The 27,107-nt window shown below is 42.3% G+C and overlaps 1 protein-coding gene across 2 annotated transcripts in view; it reads right to left on the bottom strand.

Moving 5' to 3' along the window:
* Window positions 1-27,107, bottom strand: part of LOC139350092 (zinc transporter ZIP11-like) — a 122,101-nt gene that overhangs the window by 73,153 nt on the left and 21,841 nt on the right. For both annotated transcript variants that reach the window (XM_070991190.1, XM_070991191.1), the window contains exon 4: window positions 22,479-22,637. In XM_070991190.1, the coding sequence (XP_070847291.1) occupies window positions 22,479-22,637 (159 nt within the window). The remainder of the gene's footprint in view (window positions 1-22,478; window positions 22,638-27,107) is intronic.

Raw genomic sequence — 27,107 nt, 5'->3', positions numbered from 1 at the left:
ACGACTGCAAGTTTTTCAGAAATAATGCCATTGAGCCTCATTTGATCCATTTATATGATAAACAGGTCATTACATAGATCCATGCATAGATCGATAAATAGATATGGACCTCCTGTCATGTCTCCTCAGGAATTACTGTTGTGGATGTAGTGGATCATTGTTTTAGGACGACAGATAGAGCGACAGACCAAAAAAAGGCTATTTAGTAACGATCTCTGTCTCTTATTAAGTTGCTGAACAGTCCAATCTTATTTGTATTGAAAATGAACAAAATGTGAGATACATGATTCTCACATTCCTGTTCCTGTTATTTTTTCGACAACTGCTTTAGTTCGTGGTCTTTTGCTTTAATTGTTTGTGTGTTTTTCATGATTTTTCAGTGGATCAAACACTCCAGGCCTGCTTTTTTGTCGTAGGGCTGTAAAGGCTTTTAAAGGTCCTGTGAAACGGCATCACTGACCTGCTCTGCCTCCTGAACAGCTCATAGTGATGGGAGAGATTCTTTAATTTTAATAAATGTGTGAGCGCTCACGTCACGGCAACTCAAGATGTGTTACAGAGTGTGAGGTTTAAAAATGCCGACATTCTAACGCAAAATCCAGTAATTTGGACTGAATAATGCTGAACCGTGGACTTTGTCTGATTTGCGATGCCTGGGAACTTCACAACTTCATCTCAGTGATATCAGCCTCACTGTTCACTGCTCAGAGCTGGATTCAGTCACTCCTCATGCAAACAGAAAAAAACTATTCTGGCTGCTTGACATTCAAACACTTCAATGAGCGAAACATTGGGTAACTTTTATTGTGAAAAGGTCAAAGTGAACATAATCTAGTGTCATCGGTGACCGTCAAAAATGTGTCAAAACAAATCATTTTTGGCTTTTTTTTTTTTTTTTTTTGACAGTGAATCAGTTTCAAATATCGCACTGAGTAATGGAACAATCAGCCACAGCATGTTAGATGTCAGCAAGGTGACAGTTTACTGTGCTTTGCTGTTGTGTGGAAAACACTTCACAACATATGCAGCAGAAATGGATGAATATATCATCATATATCCCAAAAAGTTTGATTTTCTCAGCTGTCATTATGACTTGGATGATGCCCTGAACCCTATTTACGAGTCAAAAGCTGGTAATTATGATAACTCTGATATGACATAAACACTGCATTAGTGTAAGGGTAAAGCAATGAGGCAGTTTGGATTTATTGAATGGATGTTTCTGTTACACCAACGAATGGCACATGAAATCCCCACTGAAGACTTACTGTTGTTCACTTCCACATTGAATATTCATAACTCCGCTTCTTGAGCTGACACCATTAAGCTCTTTGATATTTTCCCACATTCTGTCGTGCAAGAAGAGTCCATGACTGCAAACACAAACTGTCTTCTCTTCGACCAATATTCCAAGTTCAGCAGCTGCGATTAATTTCTTTCGCACTCGACAAGTACACTGTGTCTGAGAGTGTCTGAGGCCTTATCAGGACTAGCATGCTGCCTTGAAAATCCATGTTGCATCCTTTGTCCCTGCACTAGCCCTCATTGAGCGTCTCTGCTGACTTGACCGAACCACTCTGCAAACTGCTGGCCATCTTCATCTGATTAAAGATAACAAGTTCCACAGAAGGGCACGGGGCAAATATTCCCTCAGCGAAGAGGCCCTGAGGACAGCTTTGATCTGATAATACCTTACCATGAAAGCACTGCCAAGAGCGTCCACTCAGAGCTGTGTGGGCTGAAAAGTCTTCCTTTGTAGCCACAGAGAAAAACACTATCTGCCATTAGGAACCTCTGTCCTGCAGTGGGTGTCAAAAGCAGGTAAATGGGCTGCAGACCTATTGAGTCACAGCGACAGTGCCAACTACTTTACTATGCAAAAACATGCACTGGGTGCTCAATTTTGATACTTGAACGGTACATCTTAAGCTAAGCAGCTGCTTGCTATGGGCGAGAAAAACAATCCTGTCCGGACGTCAGCATGCCTTAATCTCCCCGCTGTCTGAAAGTAAACAGTTTTGCATGAAACCGTGCGGAGTGCAGTATTTGTGACAGGAAAATAACTGTCAAGCCTTCCAACACCTCGGAACTAACGAAGCACTTAATGGTGCTCAGTGACACAAAAGGGCCGTCAGCTGACTCCAAGGATCACCAGAACAACAAAAAAACGTTGAAGGTCCAGTGTGGGAATTATTAGCTTCTCTGATCGCTCGGAAACGGTTTGAATTGTTACAATAAGATATCGACAGGACACTGGAAAAAATAATAAGTTACACAGTGCCTCTGTGCTGTCTTGTCCCATACATAAATGGTGCTGAGGGATTATTTCTGCAGAAACACATTCCATTTTTAACCATTCTATAAATTTCCATCCTGCTTCATATTCATAAAGGAACATTAAATTGCTAGGAAAATTAAATTAAAGGAACATTGGGTAGCATGGCGGCACAAGTGGTAACACTGTCGCCTCACAGCTAGAAGGTCCCCGGTTCGAATCCCGCTGTGGGCGCTGGTGGCGTGTCCTCCACCATGTCTTCAGTGCCTGCTGCTCGAGGAAAAAGGGCCTTTCTGTGTGGAGTCTTAATCTTAATTATACCTAAATAAATTTGAAATGTGAAATGAAATGGGCTGAGTCGGTGGCCGTGACAATTACAGTAATAAGTAAGTGCAATGAAATATTGAGGGCCTTAGTTTTTTTTTTTTTTTTGAATCATTCACCAAAGGCAGGTTGACAACACTGAATGAACAATTATGTGCAAATGATCCTGAGTGTCACATTCTCAATTACATATGAGAGGAAGGTGAAAGCAGACATTGAGGTGGATGTGTATTTCTGAGATGTTTTATGTATCTACAGCCATGTCTGTTTTTAGATTTTTAATATTCACAGAGTTAACATTTATTACTCTTATGAAGCATTGATTGGGTGTTATGTGGATGACCTGTTGAGGGTGGAGCTGTAGGTCTGCTGGGATTGAAAAGTGAGGCCCAACAGTTCCTACAGTATGCCTGTTATGGAATGAATCCAAATGCCTGAAACTCTTAATTTTTGTCGATCAGCTAAGCAACTTAAGTCATTAATTAAAGAATCAAAGAAAAAAATGGCAAAAATTACGAGTTTTCACCTTCTCAACTGGAAAGATTTGCTACTCTTCTCGATTTTATATTATGGTAAACTGGATATTTGGGGATTTTAGACAATCAGTCAGATAAAATAAGACACTGATTTACCACTTTGTGCTTCCCAATATTGTGCTGGACTTTTTTTCAGTATTTTCTCACATTTCAAAGACTACATGACTGATTGATTAACCACGAAAACAATCATTGGATTAATGATATTAATAGCTGCAGCCATGAATTCAAATAGACTGTAAACATTATAATAAGACGTTGAAACTGGAAGAATTCCTACTGTTAAAATAAATGAGACAGATTAACAATCATTCAGTGGAGAAAAATAATAGTTTCAAGGGGGTGGACTGTGTGAAGCACAGATAAATTGGATAACTGAGAGAGAGAGGTGGACACAATGTTCCCCACTCTGTCCAACTTTTAAGAAACTTTTGAGAAATGTGCAACATCCAGTGGAACAGTTACTGTCACTGCGGAACACAATGATCACTTTGCGTCCGTGGAGCCGTAGGAACAGCTCACCCAGGTACATGTCTGAGTAGGAACGAGTGTTTATTTATAGTGTTTATGTGTGCTGCCGCTGGAGTGTTGGACACGCTCCCAGTATTGAAGCAATTTGCAGCACAATGGTTCAACACCAAGGAAGGACAATGGATTTCAAATGACGTTTCCATAGCGACATGGTCCTCTCAGAGACGTGAATGAGAATACTGAGATTGTAGCAAGGGTTATGATGATGTGATAACCTCAAACACACACACACACACACACACACACACACACACACACACACACACACACACACACTCAAGAAGCCTGTCTCATTCTTATACCTCAGTCTCAAGTGATTTTATCTCAGAGCCTGAGTTTCTCTTCCTTTATTACCGTTTCTTCCGGTATAAGTCTACCTCTATCTCCCTCACTCACTCATACACACACACACACACACACACACACACACACAGTTACCACAAGCCCCTCCACAGCGATCTGCTTGAGGCCACTGAGTTTGGAAGGTGACATTTCAAAAGGGAATGATTATTCATGGGTAAGCCGGACAGCAGCCAGTGCAGTAGGAAAAAACACACACACACACACACACACACACACACACACACACACACACACACACACACACACACACACACACACACACACACACACACACACACACACACGGTGGCTTGCGTGCCTCTTGTCATGTGATATTCAGCGAGGAGCGTGAGCTCCGTGTCCATGTGGTGAATAAATGAGGTGGAGAACCGCTGTTGGCTGCATGAATCATGGGGCTCCACTGGACCTTTGCTACCTGCAAAGCCTGTCAGGATCTAACCGCAGGGAAAACACTGCTGCTTCAGTGCACACAGATACAGCAACACACACGTTCACTACGATCAGGCATTACCAACATCACCCACTGGGGGCGAATCATCCCCATCTTCTATAACCAGCAAAGGCGGCTTTTGTTGCAATGCTGAAGAAACGCTCTCGATAGGTGACACATCTGCTCATCTGCATGTAGGACACTGAAGTAATGAGAAATTCATCTGAGATTGTTCAGTGTTTCGACTAATGAACGTGCCCCTGACTCTTCTCCCTGACTTCAAACAACACACCGTGGAGGAGTCACAACCACATGTTCTCTTCCAAGTTTAACCATTAACTTGGCTCAGTCAATAAAACTGACAGAATCCTCCCCGAACACATTTCTTTTAGCTCTAACACACTAATTATTTGTTTGCCACACACCATTAAACCACACTAAAAATGAAGCAATGTAGATCTTTCTTTAAGCACTACAATGTACTTTCACCACACTCTTCCACATCAGTGTGGACATGGCATCTGTCCATGTTTTTATTGTCCCTCTTGGCCTGAACAACAGCAGGTTGAACGGTGAATGCTGTCTCTTGTTTAAGCACACTGCTACAGCTGCAGCATTTAAAGTACATTTACATCAAGTCCATTCATAGACACTTGAAGAGGACGTTTTCATAGAGTTTAGCGGCTGGTTTTGACTCGTCCTTTTACTTCTCATGCTACAAATACTACAAATGGCATTCAGTCACAACAGAAGTGGTCTGGATGACAGAAAAATCATGGGAAGCTACACTGCTCTACTTTCTTTATCTCTCTTTATTCAAAAGCTTTATGTCACTGAAGAACTTGCATTGTAACTGATACATTATCATAGACACTTCCAGATGATGCAAGCAGGAACATACCGTCATGCCATATTATTGTGACCACAAGTACACAAAATCTGAGCTGGTGTGCGATTTGACATGAGAGCCTGAATCTCAGGTTGACTGGATCACTTTTGATAATGTCATTCAGCAGGATTTCATCGCGGAACGATGCATTCGTTGAAAGGAGGCATCAAATACTTTAGCATTTGAAATGACAAATCTGATAAATCACCCATGTCATCTGGCAGTGTCACTTTGATGCCACACAGGAGCCGTGGACTTGTTCTTGGCGTCACAGTTTTCTTTCTTTCCGATAGAATAAGATGTTTGCTTACTGATGATACACGGTGGGGTGAAGCACCTCATTACAGGACAATAAGTCCACGTCCTCCTCCCCCACACGTGTACATATAAATATTCATTCTCCCAATACACAAACAGAGAATGCATGAAAAGCCTCCGTTTGACGGCAGAGCGTCTCATCCTCTAATAGTCAAGCCGAGTGATTCTGACTTCATATGTCAAATTTTAGAATGAGATAAAGAATAGCAACGTAACACTCCAGGTGGCAGCCTCCTATTGCGTTTCTTTACACTGGCAATGACACAGAGCACATCATCATTCAATACGGCTCCAACTGTTTTTTCCTCATGATATATCATCACATTAACGAGCACTGACTGCATTTAAAGGGAGCGATGTTTCCAAATTAGCTCAATATAATTCTGAGTATGTGGACCAGCAATTTATCATATTGACAGTTTTTGTTGCATATCTGAGCCACTTTTCCTTTACAGCTTAAGCAATGAATACAATATATGATGATCGAGTTGCAACATAAACTGAAAACTGATCTTTACAACCACAATTTGTAATGACAAGTAACAATGATATCTGGTTTCTTTCGAGATGGCCAATGAAAGTGAGGAGTGAAAAGTGGTGAATCAATTATCGACGCAAATACCTCCCATTAATCATCATCTCCTCTCTCTCCATCCTCCCCTCTTTTTTGTCTCTGTCACTCCAGCTCTGTTTCCCTCACAGACACAGACACAGCGGGGAAAAAAGAGCTGCTGTCTAATGACGTGAGCACACTGAGAGGTGGTCTTGATGCGAGGCAAAGGGCCATTACTAATGCATTGACCAGCATCATCCTCGGCTGACGCACCCTCTCACCCGAACGGCGGCAGGGCACATTTCACTGAGCCTCTTTCGCCTCGTTTCAGACGGGGTTTTTTAGGCCCACACACCTGGAACAGCGCAATTCGCCTCCGTCTGCCATCATGTTATTATGCATTCAAGGAAGGATAATGCAAATAATGGGGGAGGATAATTAAGGTTCAGACAATTTGTGAAGCTAGAGCTGGCGTAGGTGTATTCAAAAGTGCTGAAAAGAAACTTTCATTCCCTTGCATTTTTAAGATAAAGCAGACAGAGTGAAGCCAGTTCATATAGCTGATGATTTTATTGATTAATCTTGCGTAAGAAATGTCACAATAGTGAAATATTCTCTTTGATGACATCTTTAAATTGCTAGTTTAAATTGTTTTATTTCACCAACTGTCCAAACATCCATAGATATTCAGTTAATGATCATATGCGAGGCATAAAGCATCAAATGTTCACTTTGACAAGCTGGAACCAGCAAATGTTTGTCATCATGGCTTGAAAAACTGAAAGATTATTTTGGAAAAACTGATTACAGCTTCACAAAAACAACTCAATTTTGACTCGCGCATCAATGCTTAATGACTTCCTTTTGGAAGGGAAATGATTATTAGTCCCAAGCAACAAAGAAAAGCTGTGAATTTAGCTCCACTTCACCACACTTAAAGTCTGTTTTGCATACTGAGCATACAGGCAGACAGACACTGAAGAAGTGGATCATAATGCAGCATTGGTTTAGCACCTTCCTGCTGCTGTGAAAACTGTGTTTTCTATTGCACACAAATTCAAGTTGATTACAGCCGCAGTTTTCTGAAGGGTGACACTACCCATTTCACCAGCCACCTTTTCGACAGTTGAATATTTCGTGTCACAAAGACACGTTTGCTGAGCAAATAAAGTTTGCTCACATGAAATGAGGACTTGACAGTGTGACGAGGTTGTCTTGCAAAAACCAATAAGGGAAGCTCCTCTGAGCAGGCTGACAGCTGTGACGGAACTGCGTCTTTAAGGCTCAGTAATCAGCCCGTGGTCCAGGCAGTCCCAGCCGCTGATTGCATAATTAGCTGCTGCCATAGCAAATCAGATGCTAATTACATGCATGCTGAGAGCAAACGGAATGAAAGGAGCATCGCTTCCTTGGACCTAAATCTCAACCACAGTTGCAGGTGTAGGTGTAGACAAACACAGGACTGCAAACACACAAATGCAGACACACCACAAACCACCTACTGTACATGCTGATTGGCCCAAAATGTAGCATGTAGTATAAAGTAAGCAAATGAAAACAAAATCTGCAGTCTGTCTGTGATATGGCAAAAATCTCCACTATGCGTCAAACCAGTCTATCTCGCCGAGCATTGTACAAGTACAAAAACCAGTATGCAGTATGTATGAGTTCGTCAGTAGTATGCAGTTGGCAGCGGTGAGTACAGCCACATTAATGTGGAGGACTCTGGGGAATGCACTTCCTTAAAGCTGCAACATTTAGCGCTTTGTTTCAAAAATGCCAACATCTCTTGCATGGCTGCTTCTTTCTTGCTACGGTAAAGACATTAAAATCGATGCAACTGTCACCACTAGTCGTGCAACAGCTCATACTTATGGCACAAATGCAACCAAAAGTGACTTTCTTTCAGGCTTCAAATCAATTTCTTACATACGGTGTTTGTACTCAGCTGTAAACTCTGCTTAATTAAAATTACTGACTGTGCGGGTTTGAAAAGGTTCTGGTGCTGGTTAACAGCCAAGCAAACACCTTTCATATGTTGGTAGGGCAAATGTACAACGACTGATGAATGACACCTTTCTCAATTTCAACCTCACACCTCTAACTAGGGCTGTACGCTACTCAACAAAGACTCCTTGGTGGTCGGGCAACAGGGATTTCGTGGTAGTTTTAGCAGCCTGGATGTTCTCATCAAATTGCACCCTGAGAAAAAAATTGTTACGTATTTGCAGTGTAGAAATTTGTGGTGGGTGCTGCAACTTTAACAAAACGCTAATTGCAACAAAGGGAAACATTAAAGACACTTAATCTGATCATGGAAATACAGCACAGAGGCATGGAGTCAAAGACATGCTGCATAACTACACTGAAGAGATGCTAAGGAACTCACATAGGACATTGTTTTGTATTTTAATGGGAAAAAAATGCTTGATGATTGCATCCAGATGATACAAGGTCACATCAGGATGAGAGTATGGAATCATAAAGATGAAAAGCAATAATGATATGGAACTTATCTGTTGTGCCATGAAACAATCTCCCGGTGTAACATCACATTCTGTAAAATGCCATGCTGAGTTTTCTCACTGATAGTCTTTGTTTGTGAAATAACATAAAATTTTGAAGTTAGAATGCTACACAAAGCGCCTGGATGCTATGGAGGAACAGAGGAAAGGAGAGGAGGGAGTGGGGAAAGAACAGGACCAGAATAGAAACATCGCAGAGGAAGTGCTAGAGGTGGCCTGCCTGATCGATGGAGACAGCAGCTGGGAATAACGGCAGGACAGGCACATGCGAACACTCAAAATAAATGGATTAGCTCAACATGACTCGGCAGGTAGTCGATGCATGACTGTACAATACCCTCCTAGGTGCTATTTTAATCAGCCGGTCTCTTGTAACTTTATAGTTTTGCAAAGAGCAGCCGAATGTGAACATCCCCGACTCTAAACGTGTCTATGGCCCCTTTAGGAATTCCAATACTGGAACCCCACCAAAGACTTGGCAGACGTTTGACAAACAGAATTCTACCTGATTCTCTTACATCTGCTGCTTTTTCTCCCATTGACCAGCGACCGTCTGTCCACCTCCTGTCGAGCTCACATCACTCGCATCACGCCTGATATATTTACTGTGACTGCTTTTGCTTCTCTCAGCTAGCTGACTGGTGAAGACACATTTTCACCGGCAAACGACCTTGTCAAGAAAAAGCAGAAACTAGTAAAAATGAGAAAGTGGAGGCAAATGTTGAAACCTTTAGACCAGCAGGGGGCGTCGTTGCTAGGCAGCCGGTAGCAAGCGATTGTTGTTGTAAGCGTGGTATGCTTGAAGTTAACTTTCAAATGCTACACTTGTGCAGCTCCTTGTTAATTTGCTGAAGCCCCTTACTAGCTCGCATTTACATTCTGCTTCAATCCAAACACGACACACCCACCGATGGCAGCAAACCACCACGCAAGGCACTGGTCCAGCCATCAAGACCAGTTGGGGCTCAGCGTCTTGTAGACAGCAGGACGATGTAGCCAACTGCTACCTTGTTCTGCTGTGCCTGTTGAGCCACAGTCTGTCAGCAGCTTTACAGCTTCTAAAATTTGTACTTCATTTGCTTTTATTTTACATTAAAAATCTTCGTCAAACATTGTTTTTGAAGCCACCGGTCGTGAACAGCATGTCAGACAAGTTGAGAAATGGCGCCTTGTGTCCTTTTGAAATCACTGAGAAACTGATTGAGGCCACACAACAGCGCATTCCTTTGATTTAGAAATGAAATCAGCAACAATCAATCTTCCTGACGGACATGTAGTCAAAATGATACTCCTCCAAATGGTCGTCTGTGTCTCCTGATGTTTTAAAATGCCTCTGAGGAACATTCAGTATCCCTGTGTCTCCCTTTTGCTCTAAACACTGACAAGATAGCATATCAGTGTTTCGCCAGCGTCATTCATTAAACATACACACACATAGAGGAGCTCCACGGCCCGGCCAGACGCCTCAGATAAGGAAGACACCACTTATTTACAAGGCAACATAAATCTCCAGAACACTGAGGAGATAAGAAACAAAACTAGACGAAGCAGAGCGAGGCGACGTGCACTCATTAAACGGTCACTGTGCTCCACCGTGCACAACGCTGGAAGCTGGAACCCTGATGACGTATCAAGGGGCAGACGAGAGGAAGGATGGTTCAGAGATGCAATTACGCTGGCAGGCAGGTGGAAGAGTGAGACAAAGAAACAACATTGGTGAATGTGTTAGAATACACATGGAAGAAAGATGAAAGCCTCCATGGCCAATCAAGAAGATGAACATAGCCTGCAAAAGAAAAAAATAAAATAGAATAAAAAATAAGATCAGAGTGCATGCAGGGTTTCAAGGTGTTTGGATACTTATGTATGCTGCACTTGTAAAAGCCTTGACCACGAGAGTGATGAATTGGAACATTACAGGTAACAGGTTTGTGACAGGTGCACTCAAAGGTTTTCTATTGGTGCCATTCTTCTTGATTAGAAACTGTCCACGTGAATTAATGTGACAAATGGATTTACGCAAACATGTACGTGTGTGTGCACCTGGGGATGAGGGTGCGTGAGCATTAGTGGGAGACACATAAGGGCGATTTCCTATAAATAACAAAGGCATTTACAAAAAGGCATTTCTGTAAATAACAACAAAAACATGCCGTTTGTAATTGCCATCCAGAACGTTTCTTAATGTTAACACACCTCCCCAATCTCAACAACACACAGCGTGAACCTGCCCGCCAAGCAAGCTGATTGGTTGACTTGGCTGAAGTTGATTTTACAGGTCAAGACCAGGGCTTGTGGTCTGAGAAGTGGTCTTACCAGGCCACTGCAGCCCGCTCCTCACCTCTGCTTGACACTAACATTAATCTCTGACAGAAATTTTAGCAGTAGAGTTGCGTTGTGGGTAACGTAGGTGCCAAGTTTTGACAAGGAAGAAGAATGAGTGGAATGAAAAAGACGACACCTCCGCCTCTGCTGCATCACTTCCGACACTTGTTCCATCATGAGTCACGCATGTTACTGTAGGAGCGCGATGCTTAATCAGTGGAGTACTCTTGACGTGGTCACGATAGAAAGAAACCAACGCTGGCTGTTGCTACATCACAGGAAGGACAGGTTGGTTTCCCATCTCAAGCTGAATCAACTTCATCTGATGTTGAAAAGACTGCAGCCAAACCTGAGCCAAGCCATCAAACTCAGCAAAATCTAGGACAATGCAGCTGTGACTGTTTTTCATGCAACTGCATAAACATTCTCTTATTCGACTGCCTGAATCTCTCTCTCACACACAAACGAGGATGCAGGTGCTGAGGATGGCTCTGCGGCGCTTGGTATGTATAGGATGGAACTAATCCTGCAGGGATTACAAGTTTTATTTCCTCTGGAGCCACTCATGTTAAAATATGCGTACACACATAAAACTACAAGGCCGTATGGAGACCAGAGCTTATCACAGCGCACATGTCACATTATCAAAGCACGATTTGGTTTAATAGTAGGTGAGACACATTAGCCATTCAGCTAGCTGCAGTGTCTCTTAGTGCTCTTATGTATCATCTGCATCAGCCATTTCACAGTCTAATGGCAGACAGGAGGGCTCAATGCAGTGTAAGGGAGAGATCAAGTATGCTGAAAATCCAGACAGCGAGAGCAGATTACTCCCTTCAGGTCACAGGGTTGGTCGTCTTGTTTTGGATTAACTTGAGCTAAATATTGCCTTTTTAAGTTGTCAGACAAAGCTTTTTTACAGTGAGTCCACCAGTCGTTTTAGTCTAAATTCCAAAGTGGTGCTCCCACCCATGCCAACTAAGAGGATTTACAGGAACCATATTAGGGAAACACAGAAGTTCTGAGATCAGTCAGAACAGATCACTCGCTAATTCACAGTTAATGTTTGTACAGTTGGAACATTGGCTGTGTCGGGCGAATCAACAGAGCCTGCAAATAAAATCCAGCAGCCAAATTTTGCCAGTGAAAATACACCTCGCTCTCTGTCTGAACAGTCCTTTAGAGGTGTGACCTTGATGTGCCAGGGACCTGTGTTGTTAGTGTAGGAATCTATTCAGAGTTACTTAAATTGGTTCAGCCATCGATCGCACCACTGCTCTCCTACAGTTTGTTATTAAAGAGGCAGACTTCAGACTCAGGATTGACTGCGAGCCTCGTCTTCATGCGTCCTCATTTGGTTGAGTCTGCACCACAGCTTGACTGACAGCTTTCACATCAGCACAAACAATGTGTGGTAAAAGGGTCAACACAGGTGTGGAAGCCTTACAGAAAGAAGCTGTCCAGTTGAATTGTGGAAAGTGTTGGATCCAGTGCTTTAAGGGATTGAACTTGTGCTTTTTAACCTGTCTCGTGAGCACCCCGAACTTTATGTAATTGCATTACTAAATTGCTGGAGTGCATGTTTAATAATCAGCTTTACAGTGTCATGACTCAACAAGCCAACAAAACACAACCACTCCGCATGCTTTTACACAGAAATATTCTTTATGAAATCCCATTTTACAATGCATCATCTTTCCTCAGTCTAAGTCTATACCAAGTGTATATATTGTACAAGATATCTCTGTTGATATGTGGTCCTAGTCTTTTGATATCAGACTCCCTGAAGTTCCCCAACAGCAACAACGAGAGCAGTTTTTTGTTGTTGATCGTAGAAATGTACGGTGGAGTATTCAATCATGTTCTGTGAGGTATTATAATACCCAAGACAGTCCCACATTCCCTCAAAGGAAGGGCACAGCCATTAAACTGAGCATCAAACAGCCAAACAGAAGAAAAAAAATCCAATCAAAACTCTGTTAATTAAATCCCCTGTCCGTTTTTTTCCTCTATCCATCAAAGCTCAGAGAATCGTCAGCAGGTTGAAGGAGCGTGTCAATCACATCTAGAGGGGTTAAAAAAAAAGTCTGGAATTTTAAATCTCCCATCAACCACATTTCCTTCATTATGCAGTGGCACAAGTGCACAGTGAACAAGCAGAAGGCTGATTTCCATTATATCTCATTACGTATGCAAAATAATGTAATAAAGTCATCTAAGCTGTTTAGTGAGGAGGTGTAATAAGACGCTGTGTACCGTCAGAACCAGAATAAGACCGGGACCCTCTCAGACAAAAGGAAACCTATTTGACAGCAGACGTGGGAGGAAAAGTAACGAAGCCATGCCGTGCCTCTTCAGCACTCTCCTCCAATTTGTGTCTGAGACAGAACGACCCAAACAGACAAAGAGTTTGTGTGTGTTCATTAAAGCAGGCTCCCCAGATGGCTGTAATGTTGATGCAATACCACTTCTCACAGACAGTTAAGCTTTGTGTGTATGGCTCCGGCAGGCCCCAGCTAAAACCTTTTAAAATGCTAACCATGCAATAACAATCTATGAAATCAGACTGCATCATACCAAACAGAAATCTGAAATGCTGCCTGCTGTAGAATCACAATGCTCTTGCTGCAAGATGAGAAAATAGTGGTCCAGCACACACACGAGCAACTGCAAACACTCACACTCTCAGCTGTTACGAACAGGGTATGAACCTGGCAGATAACAAGGCCCTAACTTTGAATTCTCACAGTGAGTTGCACTTTGACAAGCAGCACATAATCACCTGGGCCTGTTAGTGGTCGCCAAGGGTTGGACTGCAAATACACCCAACTCAGCAAGGACCCCCAGTCACAACGCGGGAGTCCTGCTGACAGCATCGTCTGAGCCGGTGAATGGAGGTAAGGATCCTGATGATGGGCCTAGACCTGATTTCCCCGATTTGAACAGAAAAACACTCACATTAGTGTTAATTCCTAATGGTGCTGATGGCAAATAAACTATGATTATGGTACAGTTGTTAGACACTAATGGACACTCATGGAAATATTGTTAATTATGGTACAAAAATGATCATTTCAGGTCTCTGCCAGATTGCAAACTGTGGCCTTCCACATGACAGGCAGAGGCACCACATGCCCACCCACCACCCGGAGCTCTCTACGTTCCACCTCACTACATCACAGACACACTGGGATAAGCATACTGACTCACAATACGTTTCTCTGAGTTGGTGTAGATGATAGACTTCATCCCAATTAGAGCTTCTGATATGGTGTCTGATTTTTGGCACTGATATCAAAACTACATTTTTGTGATACCTTACTTTAAGAAGTTTTTGACAAAACCTTTTTGTTCCATCTGACAAAAGAGGCTAAATTCCTCAATGGTAAATGCTATTGAAACACAACAAGCTGTGCAATAACCTAATAAAGGTAGCCTAAAACTAGTATAATTTGCATTTAAAACAGGACCTATATGATCGAAGAGCAAGTAAATAGATTGGAAATTTGAGCAGATATCAGAGTGTTGAGATGCAATACACAGTCCAACTCTGAATAAAAGCCACCACAGTTTGCTTTGAAGATGACTCCAATCCATATTTTCTTGTGTTCATTTTGTGCCTTCTTGATATGAATTCCTTTGTCTTCACCTGGGCAGTCAAAGCAAACTGACTGAGCAAAGGCTGCCGAGTTTAAAGAAACTGCTCAAAACAGCCTTCACGTTTCTTTAGAGTCCCGGTTACAGAGTCCCAACGGTTGAGACTTTCAGAATGGGTAACCATGTAACCAGTGGGATAGCTGTTCCCCAGACACAGTAAACAGTAAAGATGTCATGTGTTTGCTGTGCTCTGGTCATTGTTACTGCTGTCCACTCGGCTAAGTATCCCCCGCATACTGTCGACAGCAAACCCAGATCTGGTGATATACTGTATACCAGGATGCAATGCTCACAGGCTGCCAGCACTTCCTTTGGCCCCAATCATTATTTGTTGTTATGGTGATGGCTAGTGGGGTGGGAAAGAGAAGATAATAATGTGAGAAAATGGCACTGTATTTCAGTCAAGTGAGAGAACACACATCGGAGTCTCTGCAAATACATACAGACGGTATCTTCACACGTATTATCTGAGCAATACAAGTGAGTTTGAGATGTTGCTTCTGTTTCTTTACTTCTCTCCCAATCATTACTCTCCACCATCCCTTTCACTCTATGTGTGCTTCCAACGTACAGTACTCTTTCTCAAAGCACTTAATCCTGCAACAGCTTGGCCCCTTATCATCCGCCCTCTCTGTGACTTCAACCAAGGGACAAATGAACGCCACAAAATGCGACTACCCAGCCTGGTCTTACCAAATGGAATATGAATAACACGCCGATGTCTCAAGTCATGTCATTTGTTTTTCGTGTGTCATTTTAGGTGCAAATGTTGACTTACTTTATTTCCACACAAAAAAGTGTCAGCGCCTAACCAAACAGCGACTGTTTCACATGGTTAACCCTTGTGTTAACTGTTGTTACTGTGACAACAAAGGTCATCTGACTATGAAGACGAGTGACCAAGGTCAACTGGCATCATCCTTTCCTGCATGCGTGACATGCCAGCCCATGAGATTACGTTGGACTTCCAGGGTTTTAAATTGAATTTAAACAGCCATTTATTTCTGTCTTTCTCTCTGGACTGATTGAACCACACAAACAAAATAAAGCAAGAACAAACTGTTTCCAAGTGATCATAACTAGGGCCCTGTTGTTACTGGGGTGGTGCAAAGAAACACATATTGTTGAGGTCAGTATATCTGGTTTTTCAGAGCCTTTTCACTGATAACAGCTGCCTGCTGCAGCCGAAAACTATGCTCTAAGAGCGTTGAGAGGGAACCAGAACAGCAAGGTTGTGGGGTTGACAGCTAAACAATGAGCTGAAACTCCCTATGAAACTCAGTAAAGCTGAGGGGAGCTGCAGATTCAGGTGGTGATTCTCTGTAGGTTCACAACAAGCAAGCCTTTCACATTGTTTTCACATTGTCATTTGATACATCGGCGCAATAAAACATAGCAATTGCAGCTGCTTTAAAGAGTTTCAGGAAAAATATGTGTACATTTGTTTTTTATTCCTCTACACTACTGTGACTGAAAACATTATTTTCCCACTGAGTGAATCCAGCCTGAACTTTCCTCTCCACTAAGCCACTTTTAATGTGCCACTCTGATTGGCACTGCTGCTGAGAGGAATAGTGTGAGTGGTTGAGAACACAATGATTAATCAAATCCAATCAAACCCACTCTTTCTCCAAAAACTCCATGGTCAAGCAAACATAAGTGGTGTGATTTGGCTTGCCCTCATTGCAGAGGCACAATTAGCCTGGTGCACTGTGCCGGTGCGACGATTGCCATGTTGAAATATGAAAATATTTATAGCAGAGAAAGGGTACCTGGAAATTGGAGGTTTTAGAGCAACATGTCCAAAAATCCCAAAAAGCAGATATGCTGAGAACAAATTGTTGGGGACATCGCTACCATTATTAAAACCAATTACTCAAAAATGACAGTGCCAGGTGAGATTTATGGTTTTAAAGCACCCCAGCTCATACTGTTGTGTGGGAACAAAAACTGTCCCACCACTGGAGTTTACAGATAAGAACTCAATCTGCATTACATGGTCCCAAAACAACCACACAATTTAGTGTATTTCAGATATTTTAAGATGTTCATTTAATGCCCTTTAGATTCCTTTAGTGTGAGGGGTAGAAAGGTAGAGATGTGTGGGAAGAAAGAGGGAGAAAGTGTCTTACTGGGACCATTCCAGTGTGTTTTGGTAACCTGTTTCCATCACCGACCTCACTCTCTGCCTATCTCTCCCCCTCACTCATCCTCCCCAGTGTCTGTTATGCTCTCTCTCAACCCCTGCTCTCCCTCTCTGTCCATCTTTCCCTTCCTCAATCTTTCGTCCTATTCAGTTCCAGTGTTTGTCGAGGAGCCAGTAAAAGTGGCACCAGCAGCTGTCCAAACACTGATGGCCCCCCGCTGTGTATGTGTGTGTGAGTGAGTGAGAGTGAGGAAGAGCCCCCAACGTTCTCTGTTGATTTCGTGCTAGCTATTAACACAGCCTGACGTTTCCACTATTGTCACTATGGCACCGAGGAAAGAAAGGGCAGAAGAAAAGAAAGAAAACAGAGCAGATGTGCAATATGTGGTGAAAAGAAAAGACAGGAGGGCTGCAGGCAGCTGGGGAGGGATGAGAAGATAAATGAATAAAGCAGAGATGAAAGTGGAAAAGAGTGATGTGGTTGGAAATGCAAAATAAAGCAATGACATGGAAAAGATGCGGGGAGTGAAGGATAAAATAATGTTATATCACATCAAGAAATACAGGATATGTAATATTAGTAAGCTAGCTTGGGAGCATAAGCACAAATATATCTGCCAATCAGATTGTGAAAAACACAGTAAGTACATTACCACATCTTTGTCACACTTGACACTTGAGACCTTGTACATCAGGGGTCCTCAACTTGATATGTCCAGATTTCTGTTGTAAGCAGGTACCAAGTGATGTTATGCTAGCTATAGGAAATCTGACAAGAACGTAGGGCATTTTACACTTAAAAAAAATTTCATTTTTATTTTTAGATTTGTTTCGTAGCATTTGCTGTGTCTCGGTGTCTGTGGTTCAGGGGTGGCAGTCCTCCTATCACCCTCCCAGCTCCTGGATCCCCACTGATGATGCACACCTGCTGAACCCGCTCACCTGCTGTCCATCAGCTCATCACCCAGCTTGTGGCCGAATCATTGCTTCTACTGTCGTGGCAGTTTCCAGGCCATTGTAGTTTACATTCTAGCGATTTAATCTGTTGTGTTTTTGTGTACCAACCTGCACTTATCTGCGTCCTCTGGATCTCCACCCATCTGCCAGTCTCCCTGCACTCACTGCCAGCCATGCCTTCCCTTCATCCCCCCCTTTCTGCGCTGATTCGTTTGCAGGTGAATTTATTTTATTACTTCACTGTTGAACAGACACTGCTTGAAGTATCTGTGTTTTAGTCTCAGGGTAGAGCTGTTCTGTGAATAAAACTTACCCACAAATGGGCAGGAACAGGTAGCTGTACATATAGAGATTTGGCAGTGTTACATTATGCTATTACCTCCCCATAAAAAGGTGGCACATCAGGCTGTACCAAGTCAAACAGTAACGCTGTGCCATAAGCGAAAGGGAATGCAACTGATATGAACAAGCCTGACAAAAAAAATAAGAGAGCTTCAATTCAATGGTATAAAAATGTCCTTGCATGAGGCCCATTGCGTCATGCTCAGCATCTCCTCTGACCAGCTACAAAAGCATGTTTACCATCAAGGAACATCCTCGAGACATACTGTTACTAAACAAAAGCGCAGGATATAGCTGCATTGACAGTCAGAACAAATAGGCAGACAGCATATGCTACAGTACATCTGACACCGGTTTCAACATTTTAATTTCAGGATCATCAGGTTTTGAGGCTGTACGACCAGTCTAGAAACTGTCTGAGAGCAGTGTGCTTACTACTTAACTCAGCTGCCAGTCAGACGTGATATTTCTACCATATGTCATGATGTCCTCTTTATGTCAATTATGTCTTCTTAGGAATAATAATGATTTCTAAGTATACATTTATATGAGAGACTTAATTGACGCCACTATCTGGCTTGCCTGCTGTAAATTCTTTTGTGTGTGCTCCTAGTGAAGACTTTTAGCCTTGAGAAATGAACCCATTTTGACAGAACTGGCTGGGAATCCTAAATGCTTCAAGAATGGCTTGTTTGCCCATCGCTACTGATACTGATACTACTGATGTCTTTTCAGAGCATCCCCTCTACCTCAGACTGCCAGTACAGTGCAGTTACTGAACTGCTGCATGGGTGGTTTTTGGCCAGGAAGGTCAGCTGCCCAATTATCCCCTGCTGGGTTGAGTGGGGAAGCAGGAAATGACTGGGTGGGTTAGATTTTAACAGTGACCTGCAAGGCAGACTTTGAGTGCAGCTGTAAGTGAGTCTCTAATTAATGTCTCAGAGCAGATAGTGTCTCTTTTTTGGTCTGACACAAGAGAAATTTTGATTAATCTCTTTATTAACAAACATTTCTACACTGTGATTTAAAGAAGAAAGCCACACCCCAGCCAGACCTCCACCCTGATACTTTTGCTTACTATTGGACTACATTTCCCGGCTGACGACTGCTAGAACCATCAGCTACTCCTGTGATCTAGACCGTGTAAGTAATTTTGTTCAAACAAATATGAAGTCTACCCATCAACAGACTGTTCACAGCGCCGAGTGAATGAACTTATTCCCAGCTGATCCATATTTTCAGGTAGTTTCGCTAGGTTGCTAACAAGTGTTACATTGATCATACCTGTCAAACCTTGGGCATGTATTTAGTGAGATCTGCGCCCTCCCAGCACCCAGCACTAACCCCTTATGAGGCCTGAGGGGTTGTAGTTTATCAAAAGACTGAAACTGTCCAAAAAGCACAAAGATGCTTATTTCATGTATATGTGCACTAGTTTATCTACTTACAGATGGGATGTATCACCCCCTTCCTTCTCTCTCTATTGTCCTCAGTGGACAGTGCATCTGTGTGTGTGTTGTGTTTATATGAGTCTGTGTCATCTTGTATGAGTGTGCATGACCGTGATGTGTTAGCCGCTCCTTCATATGTAATTCGTGTCAGTGCTGCTGTCGTGGTGTGACTGCAGGAGCTTAAGGCAACAGCTGTTCTCTGCTGTTCCAGCTGTAGCGGCTGCATCACATTTCTGTCTCTCAGTCCCGTCTCTACCCTTTGCTGTTCTGTTACACTCAGGTCAGGAGGAGGCTCGGGGATTTAATCATTAGATGTACTTGACCCGTGCAGAAGTTGCACGTTGATGATTTTCTATTTTAGAAGGTGTCAGAAGAGAATTATTAAATCTTCAACTGTGGGGTTCAGCTTGTTGTAATTCAAAGTTTCTGCATCTCATTTAATTCTGACAGTTCATTTTCCCGTTCAAAAGCCAACGAGTCATTTATCAAATTACATTGCATGCTAAGCAGGTCTGCACAGATAATTGTGTTAAATAATAATGACCTTGCTTCATTTTTCAAAGTGAACTGATAACAAATGGCATTCTGGGGAATCCAGGGCTGAAGTCAAAACCATTTAGGCTGAGTCCAAGGCAAGTCCAGGCAGCACCATGACCAAATCCAGACCAGACAAATAAAAACAAAGCATGACTAAGAGCCATGATGGAAGCTCTGTGAAGAAGTGTTTAGGCATAGGGGTGCACTGAGCTAATGTCTGCATGCTAACACGCTCACAATAACGATGCTAACATGCTGATGTTTCGCAGTCACAATCATGTCAACTATCTCAGTTTATTGTGCTAGCATGCTAACATTTGCTGATCAGTAAAAAACCCAACGTCCGACCGAGGCTGATGAAAGTGTCACTCAGTTATTGGGTATTTGGACAGAAATCACTGGCAATCAATCTAACAGTTATCTGAGACATTTAACCCAAAGTCAACCTCATGGTGGCACTGTAGGAGAATTCTGGGTCACTAAAGCCATTGGGAATCATCCTCTCTGCACCATGAATGTCTGCACAAAATGTGCCAATCCATCCAACAGATAAGAGACAGTATTACTCAGACAGATGAAAACTTTGACATGTTGGTGGTGGTTTTACCATGTTAACCATCTTAGTTCCAGCACATAAACATGCTAACATTTTCTAATAGACACTAAACACAAAACAGAGCTGAAGCTGACACGAATGTCATTAGTTTTACAGCTATTTGATCATAAATCTAAAGCATCTAAAGCTGGGTAAAATGTCAAGGATCACCAAAGTCATTAGGATTCATCATCTGAGCACCACGAATATCGGAACCAATTTCCATGCCAATCCATCCAACACTTGTTGAGATATTTCAGTCTGGGCCAAAGTGGGGGACTAACCAACCAACAGACAGACAGACTGGCTGACCAACATTGCCACCTCTCAAGCTATGCAGCTAATATGGCTAAAATGTAGATCATTTCCTCATAGTGCAGTGAAGTCTGTTAAACCGCACATCTTCACATTATTTGACGCCTATCTCGATACACGGTCAACTAATCCAATACAACAACAATACAGACACATTCCTAACAGTGTGATGCAGTGCAATTTAAAGCTGACACTATGAGATTTGATTGATCCGCTGGGAATTAAAATTGATCCAGCTCAGAAGCACTTTCCTTGTTAATGTACAGTTCAAGGACTAAATAAGAAATGTGACTCACCAGTTACAATAAACATGGGCAGCGATACAGTGGGTAACCTTTAGGCCAGTGTCGGAGGATATATTTTCACTGAAATGTTGCAAACTGTTGACATTGCTCATCTCTGCTCCAGTATCCTTGATTTGTTTCCAGCAATGCTATGAGCAATGTAGGGCCTTGTACAACAGTACAGATTCAGTCGCTAAACTGGGTAGTAGGGGGCGGGGGGCAGTGTGGTTTGATCATGTTAGCTGCTAAACTAGTGTTACTGACATCAGGTTGACTGTGAGTGCCAGTAAGAGAGTAGTGAGGTTTGAGGCTACACATATTTTAGGATACCGTTGTGCAATTTGATGATTGCAGATGCAGGTAAATCAGGCAGGGTTGCACGCACGCACACACACACACACACACACACACACACGTGGCAAAAGAGCACAGAGAACTGGATTCTCAAAACCAGAGACTTCACAGGCGAGACAAGCGGCCGAGAGCAAGCCAGAGGCAAAACACCTCAGAGACACAGATAAATTCAAAAAAAAAAAAAAAAGACCAGACAATCCAGCCCTGGCAGCATCTCAGCATCAGGAGGTTATGTAAAGCTCGTCTCTTGCTCAGAACTCAAGTGAAGTCCTTTGTCTGAAGCCGTTATCTCTTTCAGAGACTGAATTGAATTCTACTGTGCAGAAATTAATGAGACAGTCACACACAAGAAACCATAATTCACGAACAGCTATTGTCAGAATTTTGAGTAATAGTCGAGTGTCTGGATTCTTCATTCCCTATTTCCCTTGAAAGTAATTTCTCTCGAAGTTTCCAACAAAGAGTGTGTAATTACATACTTATCACAGCAGAAACTGAGAAAAAGTACTGATTGACAGGAATCCTCTAATTTGAGATGATAAGAAAAAAAAAGCATGAAATCATAGAGTAATTGATAGAAAATTAAATGAGTGATGTCTCAATTTAGAATGAGTCCAGATTTCTGCAGTTCACTTTGTTTTACAAAGTAAAAGCTTCTTATGATAAAAACTGACCTTTAGCTCACCTGGTAGAGTGTGTGCACCATGTACAAAGGCTGAGTCCTTACTGCCCCCCCCCATCTACATGTGAGCGTCTACATCAGGTTCTTACCAGCAGGGGCATCGCCAGGTCAGCAAAGTAAACGAAGGCCGCCCCAAGTGTGAATCCCACAGCCACAGGCAGGAAGGCGAATGAACCATACTTCCCAGAATCCTCTGCCATGTCGATCGCTGGTGCCAGCAATGACCAATAGGAAGCGGCCAACATTACCTGAGAGAGGCGAGAAAAGTGAGAATGAGAGCTAAAACTGAGATGCTTCATTTCTTCAATTGCTGTGCAGCCCAAATAAGAAATAGGCAATTAAGAGTAAAGGTTCAAAGTGGTGAGTAAAAATGACATTTCACAGACAGACCTGCTGAATCATAACAGCACCGTTTCAATGACAAGCATTAATTTGAAAGTGATGTTTTCCTGTTTTTAAAATTTCTCATCCATTGGGCCTCATGCGAGAACCTCTGGTATGAACAGATCTGTTCAGATGAGCCAGATGAGTCACTTACAGCCTGTCATCACAGGGGTAAAACACTTGTGTGACTTAAGAATTATAAACCCTTATTCTGAAGGAATTTTGATTTATATATAATATGATACTGAAACAGTCAGACAGGTAGCTTCATATAGTAATTTTGGGGCGTCAACAATATGTCAATTATGATGGAATCTCGTGAATGTGAACAGGTGGCATTCATCGAGTGGTAACAAGCAATTAAAACAAGTCCGTGCATTTAGAAGAGTTTGGTGAATCTGACTGGGAAGACTCAAAGAACATTGAAATAGAGGTTTAAATGTCTTGAAGCTCCCCAAATTTGCATGCGTGTGTCCACGTTTGGATGTGCCTGCTGTGTTGTGTGCTGGTGTCTAGTGCATTCAGCATCCTCGCAGGTAAGTCGCCCTGAAAGCATCTTTCACTCCAAAGCCTCGTCTGTTTGCGTCAGCTGTCAAAGTCCCAACAGAGAGGGAATGGTTCTTTTCAAGCTTCATGTATGCCAACGAAGCATCCACAGTTTCTATTAGTTTCTGAAGGTTGCCACATGCTATTTTTTGTTCTGTATGGCTTCTCACATCTCTCCTTATAGCTGCCTCCTGACACTACATCAGCTCTGGAAATGCAAAACACAACTCTGCTTTCAGCCTAGCCAATCACAGATAATGGAGGCGTATTGTTAGGCTCCAGTCAGGTCCAGCACTCAAAAGCAATACACTGCTAGCAACAAACTCTGAGAGCTATGAATTATGGCAAACGCAACACTTTTCCTCTCGTCTTATTCATGCACTCCACGATCCAAGATGATCCCATCCTGTTTTCTATCTCCAGTGTAACCTCTCACGTTGGCAATCAAAAACAATCTACATTTACTTCTGTCATTTACATGATTCAAATGTCATATTTTCTCTGCACTTTCCAACTTAGCCCCCGGTTGGCTGCGCATGGCAATAAGCAAGGAAAGGGAACGGAGTCAAATAGGCGGAAGCAGAAAGCTGTTTTTCACGATGTTGTCCTTCCTTATGGGATTACTGCAAAGCGAACGTATACTGTGATGGCCCGTCAATCATGTTCGCCTGAGCTCAATCAGATCTCGACACATCTCGTCCTGCAGCCAATGGGGTTGATAGATGATGGCAGATGATGATGGTCTTTGTTGTCTGATAGAGCACCTCTTCTCTTTCTCTTTGATCGTCCATGTTTTTAGATGTTATCTATATGGATTAAACCAATGCCAAATGAACAAGAAGACTGTGAACATATGACGCATTTTACGCTGTTTCTTAGTAACATGTTTTTGCTTACACATAAGGAATCGTTAATGTTAGATTTCTCAAAGGGAGTCTAATAATGTGTGTTACTGATTGGTGACGAGGCTGATCAGGCCAATTATCAGCTAATTGTACTAATTGTAATTGTACAGTTTCTAACAGCAGTATGCAGTAGATGGTTGTCCTACTTTCTTAAAAATGTGCTTGATGGCCTTAATTACTCCTTAATGTCTCCTGATGAAACTTGAACCCTCAGCATTCTTGTTGCCCCTTTTTTGAGCTTCCCTTTTATTAGTAACCTTAACATTTATCCACCCAGAAAAAGCTAATATTTCTCTCTTTTTTTTTTGTTTCAGAGCCTCAATGCTGCATCCATCCATCCATTTTCTATACCGCCTATCCCTTTCGGGGTTGCTGGGGGCTGGAGCCTATCCCAGCTGTCAACGGGCAAGAGGCGGGGTACACCCTGAACTGGTCGCCAGTCAATCACAGGGCAACACACAAGACAAACATCCATTCACACTCACACTCACACCTAGGGGCAATTTTAGAGTCACCAATTAACCTGATGAGCATGTTTTTGGTCTGTTGGAGGATGCCGGAGTACCCGGAGAGAACCCATGCATGCACGGGAAGAACATGCAAACTTCACACAGACGGGATTGAACCGGCAACTTTCTTGCTGTGACGCACATGCACTACCTGCACGCTCACTACCTGCTGCACCACCATGCTACCCCTCAATGCTGCAATAAATTTGTATTTATCAAAGGCCAAAGGGGCCTGGTCATAAAAATAACTTCGTTCCGGGCCTGCTGGCTTACTGGGAGCACTAGTTTTATGGGCCTAATTATGTAGCAGAAGAAACAGTCTGAATAATAATTGCAAAGCTTTCCAACAATAGCAGGTCCTTTCATCTGGGCATGGCTGGTCAAACACAGCAACCGACTCCAACCACACTTCCTTGATTCCTGTAAAGTAGCCCATATCAGTTGCTATACATGCATCTGTAACTTGTAAACTTGTTAGAGACTTTGATCATTTTCTCTGCTCTGCTCATAACCAGCTGCACCACCTGCATAACCCATATTTACAAAAAAAAAAAAAAAAAAACTCCTGGGGGATTACTTTCATCTCCACACCTGCTCTCTCCACATTATATTTTCATTCATACATCTACTGATCATGGGTCCAATTCTGTAATCTGAGGAACATTACGTACTTCTAACACAGTTGAGTCAAGGTGGGGAGCTGTCTACATGTTAATTAAGAGCAATCCAGTAAGCAAATAAGCTTAGCAGATTGGCACACAGCTGTTACAGCTGCCAAGCCTCAAAGGTGCACAAAACAAACTGAGGTAAATACATAAGTTTGCATTTGTCTCATGTGGGAATTCCTGCTTTAGGTTTCTTACAGGATTGGTTAAGCACTTAAATATCAGGATTACTATTACTGCTATTCAGAAATGGGACAACTGTAACATGTTTGGATGACTGATGTCAAGGAAAATGATCTTAGATCATTTCTGTCATCAATTCATCTCCTACATACGGTGTCTTAAGAGGCAAACGTATATTTACATGACCTTAACATTGAACCTGTCTTTCAAAATGGTATCATGGACTACAGATATTGCAGTTCATATGACAATGGTTTTCAACCATATTCCATCTATTCCAAGTAATAGACATGCTTTTTCCACTTTTGACAGTTTGAAAAGAAGACACCACTTCAATGTTGCTACAGTGGCCACAGTCAGACGCCAGTTAGCTGGGGATGACTTCTCAGCCTGACATAACCACCACAAAACCACAAACTGTCACTTTGACACTTTACTTTTTGTACAGATAAAACAAACAAGATTAAATGTGTTAATTAGTGAGTCTTAGAGGTGCTCTTTGATGGATTGTAGCCTGATTGTAAACTGTTAATTGAGGCTATTTATTTCCATTGTGCTAAGTTAAGCTAAGTGGCTACTGGCTATAGGTTCACATTGACTGGACTGATATGACTGTGGTATCAATCTTTTCATCTAAGTCTCAACAAGACAGGGAAAACACATATTTTCCAAATTGTCAATTTATTTCTTTGATGGTCTCAAGCCCTGTAAATCCAACTCACGATTCTGTTGCATATTCTAATGGTATTAGGTATTAGTAAGAAAGAAAACAAGCAAAAAGAAATAAATAAATAAGATTTTCATATCTACTTCCTAAAGTAATTCCCTTTCCTACACTAATTGTCCTGGCTTTTGGAAATTAAAGATCCCCTCCAGACATGCTCGTAGTTGGATATGAAACAATGTACTTTGACTAATAATGTGTGTCTGATCTATTATCTTGTTAAAATCCTTAAATTTACATCTACTCCTCCCTCATTACAGACTCTATGATTATGCAAATCTTTTAAGTGCCTCACAGGAGACTATTAATGAAAGTCCTTTCAGTGTTTGTGCACTGGAGGCTGCACGTCTCCACATTAAGCCTGTGAATATTGACTGTTGGACTAGGACTGCTGTCCAAACTATGTGTGATGTCCTTTCTTGTAACAGCTTTCATTGTTTGTGACATGGAAAGCCAGCTCAGAAGCCTCCCAATGCAGAGAAAGATTGAAATCAAGAACTGTCTGTAGGACAGTTTTTCATGGCTGGCATGACAAAGATAACAAACATGATGTTTTAGGTTTTACTGGATTGACTGAAATGATGACATTAAAGACTGTTACGGCTGTGGGTGTACCCTGTGCTGTTTGTCCCTTTTCCTCTCTTGTCCTCTCTAGCTCTGCCAAGGTGAGCTACATCTCATGGCGCACCTGACCTGGGACTGAGTCCTTAAAAGCTCCTGTGGCTGGCCGGTGTCTGGCCGCCTCTCAGTTTGGGATTTTGTTTTGACTTTTGAACTTAATTCTGTATGTTTGTGTGCCTTT

Source organism: Chaetodon trifascialis, chromosome 21 (genome assembly GCF_039877785.1).
Source record: "Chaetodon trifascialis isolate fChaTrf1 chromosome 21, fChaTrf1.hap1, whole genome shotgun sequence".
Taxonomy (NCBI): domain Eukaryota; kingdom Metazoa; phylum Chordata; class Actinopteri; order Chaetodontiformes; family Chaetodontidae; genus Chaetodon; species Chaetodon trifascialis.
Note: the sequence above shows the minus strand (reverse complement) of the source record. Positions and strands in the feature narration are given on the sequence as shown.